The 5,162-nt window shown below is 35.7% G+C and overlaps 1 protein-coding gene across 1 annotated transcript; it reads left to right on the forward strand.

Moving 5' to 3' along the window:
* The first annotated feature begins 1,666 nt into the window (after positions 1 to 1,666).
* LOC113774313 lies at positions 1,667 to 2,026 on the forward strand. Its single transcript, XM_027318865.1, has one exon. The coding sequence runs from the start codon at positions 1,667 to 1,669 to the stop codon at positions 2,024 to 2,026; it is 360 nt and encodes a 119-aa protein (XP_027174666.1).
* Positions 2,027 to 5,162: the final 3,136 nt, after the last annotated feature.

Consider the following 5,162-nt stretch of genomic DNA (forward strand, 5'->3'; position numbering starts at 1 on the left):
TACTTGTACATGAATGTAAGCCTTTGGCTGAAATGGGCACTTGCCCTTCGTTGCCGGTCGACTCGAGCCAGAAGCAGACTCGGTCGGGCGATTGGTGGCCCTGGGTTAATGTTTGGTATAATCGAGTATGACCATGAAGTCTGGTGGAGACTGCCCAGTGTCCAGTAGGGGGAAAATGAAATGGATGAATGAATGGCAAGAACAATGGAGGGGTTTTCACTTACAAATGAAATTATTTTTAATGCTGGAGGAATAAGGAAATGGTTGGTGGAATGAATGAATGAAGGGCTCCATGTTAGCATGTATCCTTTTAATGAATGTATTATCATTACTTTATATTGTAAATATTTTCTGGATTACTTGTTATTACATGATTGATGTCCTCGTTTAATTATTTGGCTATGTGTATGGAACCTCACTGAGCTTTTATCTCATTCCTTTAGCTTTGTTTTCCTTACAGGGGATACGAGCGAGGACGTGAGTCTGTGCAGACTAGCTTGGTCTAGTTTTTGAAATTTTATTTTTTATTGTTCTCATGCTAGTGCTTGGATAAGGTTGGATATAGTAAGAACTTAAAGCTTTTGCTCTAATTGGGATTGTATTTCTGTTTGAGATGGATATGAATGTAAGTATATGTTTCAAGTTTGGGAATTGTTTTTCGCTTAGTCTCGAGGTTATATCTTATTTCACTTGATGAGAGCGATCGAGTCCTGGCGAGAGTTGGGTAGGCGGTCCGCCAAACCCTTTGGTTCGCCTTAGGGAAAGGTGGGGCTGTCACAGGTAATACAAAAGAAATGATGAACTAGCTAAAACTAAAACTATCCTACACTACCTAAACTAAAAAACTAAGAAACTATATTTTGTAGTGCTTTCTTGATCCTCTACAAAGTTCTTAAAAATGTCCTCCAAGGCTTTTATTTATAGAGGAATTCAAGTTCAAGGTGAGTTGTTAAAGTTGATGTGAAACGCATCTAGGAATCACCAAAAGTTGTTTTTTGAATTCTCTATGCAAGCTTGCTCATTTCCACCCGGATTTCTTGCAGCTAAATTGGTCAAAAAACTTGTGTGAATAGAGCACAAGTTGCAGAGTAAGTTGCACTGCCAGAATTGGGATCTAAGGGTAGGATCCGAGGTTGAATTGGTCAAGGTATTACTCGGATCTCATTTTTCTTCATTTTTTATTTTCATTACATAGCAGGATACGAGGTCTCTCTCATAGGGATCCGAGTTCGGATCCTTGCCCTCGGATCTATTTTTCTAGTTTCTCAGACAAGGTCTCGGAAATAAGGGTAGTGGGATGAATCCGAACTCAGATCCAGCTCCCCTGTTTTCAGATTCAATTTTCTTCCTTTTTTGCACGATTTTCTCTTCTTGTTTCACTTATGCGTTATCCTTCAAGAAATACATTGCATCTTCTTCAACTCAAACGAGTGTTCATGCACCAATAACCTACAAACACCACACATTTATGTATCAATCCACTCATTTTGCATGTTTAATTCACTAAACGACACTTGAAGAAATTTTTACCAAAAAGGGTTTAAAAATGGCTATGAACCCCTAAAAACATGCCAAAAGTTTGCATGTAACCATATGAAACACATATGAAATATTCACTTATTAGTGGCAGATAGATTTAAGTGAGTGAAAACGGGGACAATTTACAATGGCCAAAGAACTTTTTAACTATAGACATTCATCACTGCGTAACATCATCGAAAGGACATTCAGAGTTTTAAAAAGAAGGTTCGCAATTTTAAGGGAAGCAGTACTGAACTACACGATGACTGCCCAACTTAATATCGTGATTGCATATTGCGCCGTTCATAATTTCATATTCGATGAACATCCAGACAATACACATTTTGTGAATCCCGATGAAGCGGGACCGGATGTCAATGGTGCAATCCTGCCATATCCGGATATACAACCATTACATGCAGATCCACAAGCTATTCAAGAATGGTGGACAATGCGTGATGCACTAGCGGAGGGCATGTTTGCTATCTACAGACGACATAACTGATTCAATGATTGACCTGAATTTAAACTCTCATCAAGTTGGGAAATTCCTAATCTAGAACTTTGGTTTGTGATATTTCTTCTTGTTACTCTGTGCCTTCTCCACTTTGGTGGTTGATGTGCTCGCTACGTGGTTACATATAAAATGATAAATCAGAGAGCAAGATTGGAGTTTTTTTTTAAAATAAATGTACGTTCTTATCTAATAGTACTCCTATGGAAACAGTCTCCAGAATCCGTAAATAAGTCATTTGACTGTGTGTTGTGGTTATTAGGTTGCTTTCTTTGTGTGGGACCTATATGTTCCCTTGAAGTATTAATCAAACCTATTATTGTGTGGGGCCCAATTGTTGTTATTTTTTTAATCAAATAAATTGGTATTCATGTTGTTGCAATCCAAACGGTTCATATACCCTAAAAGTTATTTTATCCAAGATTATTCAACCAAAATTTTGTTGATCAATAATTGCGGGTTGCAAGTTTATTTTCCAAGATATTACTCAAATAAAACCTATTCAAACGCATCCTATGTGTTTTTAGAGTGAGAAAATAATATTATTTATGTCTTTGAAATTGGATTTATATACTACTCTTAGCTTAGTGCATATACTATTGATGCTACTAAAGGTCTATAATAACACATACAAACTGGGTAGACTTGTACCTCCATAACAAGCAACCAGAATTCATGCATGCAGTGAGGTGTCAATAAAATTCTCTATTCTCTTTTCTCCAGCACTTAACATTTTGTGTTGATGTGTTTTGTTAAGAATACTTGAGTGGACCACTCTGTGGATGCCATATGTCATATATTCCATAGTAGCCCCCAAAACGAGCTACCTATGGAGCTTTTCTCTTTATGTTGGAATTTGAATCAACCATATACACTTTCTACTTAAAGTCCTATGTAGTTGAAAAAAATATCATCAAAACTATAATATTTTACATCCTCTCATGCCTTTAACCTTGTAAGTTTACAATAATTTGTCTTTCAGAGTTTGTGAATAAGTTTGTACTCCAACCCCTCATTTAGTACACGAGAATGCTCAAAATGGAAAGATTTTTTCACCCAAAATACATTTCCACCTAGAATGGTAGGAAAAAAGATTTATTGTTCAAGGATTTGATAGACAAGTCAGAATGGAATATTGACTCGATTTCAAACATTTGGTATAATCAATATTTAGATGTCAGAATGGAATATACTAAATACAAATTTGATTTAATTACCCTGAATTAGTTTATAGAACGTAATATGTTTTATTACTTTTTGTTCTATTTTTTCTATAGTATTTGTCTATTTACGTGAAATTTTGATATTTTTCTTCAAAACTAAATGAGTATTGATATCAAAATTCTTCGATTATAATACTTGATTCATTCTAATATATAGATTTTTAAGTTAAAATTTTACAGTTCCTAGCAATATAATTAGCAACATAAAATATGAGTTACATATGAAGTCAAACAATTTTAATTTATATTTAATCTATTTTCAATTTTGATAAGATTAAAAAAATTGTTCAAAAGTCAAAAAATAAAATATTTTGGGTAAAATACACTAAACCCCCTTGTGATTTTGGATATTATCATAGAGCCTATTCAAATCCCAAAGAGCCCATTCATGGTTTGGACTAATTTGGGCAACGAACGGAAATTATTCAATTTGATGGGAAGTGAATTACACATGCTTGACAAGCGAGTGTGATAATAATATATCAAAGGTAATGTGGTAATTTTACATTTTATTTTCTTTTATTTTTTCCTTCTTCTTTCTTCTTTCGTCTTTCTCCTTAACCATCTAGAGCATAAAAAAGCAGAAGCAAAACTAAAGCAAAGTCAACACCAACCTTTGTAATCTTACTTTACTTTTTTTTCTTCTTTCCTTCTCTGTTTCTTTGCCCTTTCTCTCCCACCTACTAGTGCAGTAAACCAGAACCAGAGATGGAGGCATGCCACCCCTGCTTCTATTGCCGCCGGTAGTCACTATAATTTATTGTTGAAACTTCACCAAATTTTTGTCCTAAACTCTATTTATCGTGTATATCACAATTCTGGTATCAAATTTGGTCGAAAATGGCCAAAAAGTAGTAAAACGAAGTTAAAATAAAAAATGGTTAGCCCTCTTTGTATCATGAAATCACCACCAAATCTTATGAAATTGGTACTAGGACGATCCTTAGGAGCCATGTAACGAATATTTTTCACCAATTTCACATGAAGAGGCATGAAATTTCAAGAATTTAGATGAAATCTGAGACCGAATGGTGTTGAAGATGATGATGAAGGTAGTGACCACGGCAATCATAGTGATAGCGATGATGACGGCGATGGCAAGGTGACAATTGCTAGACTGAAGAAAAGAAGAAAATGAGAAGAAAATTGAAGGGAAAAGAAAACAGAAAAAGGAAAAAAAGAACAAAAAGAAAGGCCATGGTTTTGAAATTTGAACATCGTCCCATTGGAGAAGACAAAGGTTGTGACAGCCCCACCTCCCCCTAAGGCGAACCAAAAGGTTCGGCGGGCCACCTGCCCAACTCTCGCTGGGACTCACTCACTCACTACAGTCCTCAAATCAATTACAAGATACATCTCATAATAATACATCAAATTCTCCAAGAATTACATATCACGCAAAGTGAAAACTAGTTCCCAAGTGTGGAACGTATATATATGCATCCATTTCAATTCCAAACAGTCACACTAGCCCAACTATTACACAAAATTAATCCAAATCTAACTATACAGGATATATGCCATCCAATCACACGAATAACGTAATACAAGTGCTTCCTTTGCCTCGATCCCTGTGGGGAGAAGAAAACATTTGGGGGTGAGCTAGAAGCTCAGGGAATAACCAGTAAAATTCGTAGTCAAATAAGTTTCAGAATAGTTCATTTCAATAATGTCATGGATCAGTAATCAAATATACGTTTATTGCTCTTGTGAGCCAGTGAAATCATTGTACTTAAACATCCAACGCTCAAATTGATCCAGTAACAGTGAAACAGTGATAGGGAACCATTTGCTCCGAGTAAACAGTGATGGAGACGTTGGTGCTCAGCACAAGACTTCCAAGAACTCATTGAAGCCAAATTATGTCATGAACTCACATGCAAGCACACATGATATGCAATCGA

Source organism: Coffea eugenioides, chromosome 6 (assembly GCF_003713205.1).
Source record: "Coffea eugenioides isolate CCC68of chromosome 6, Ceug_1.0, whole genome shotgun sequence".
Classification (NCBI taxonomy): domain Eukaryota; kingdom Viridiplantae; phylum Streptophyta; class Magnoliopsida; order Gentianales; family Rubiaceae; genus Coffea; species Coffea eugenioides.

Excerpts from the sequence above, each read along its gene's own strand:
- LOC113774313 (XM_027318865.1), top strand. The coding sequence starts at position 1,667 with ATGGCCAAAGAACTTTTTAACTATAGACATTCATCACTGCGTAACATC.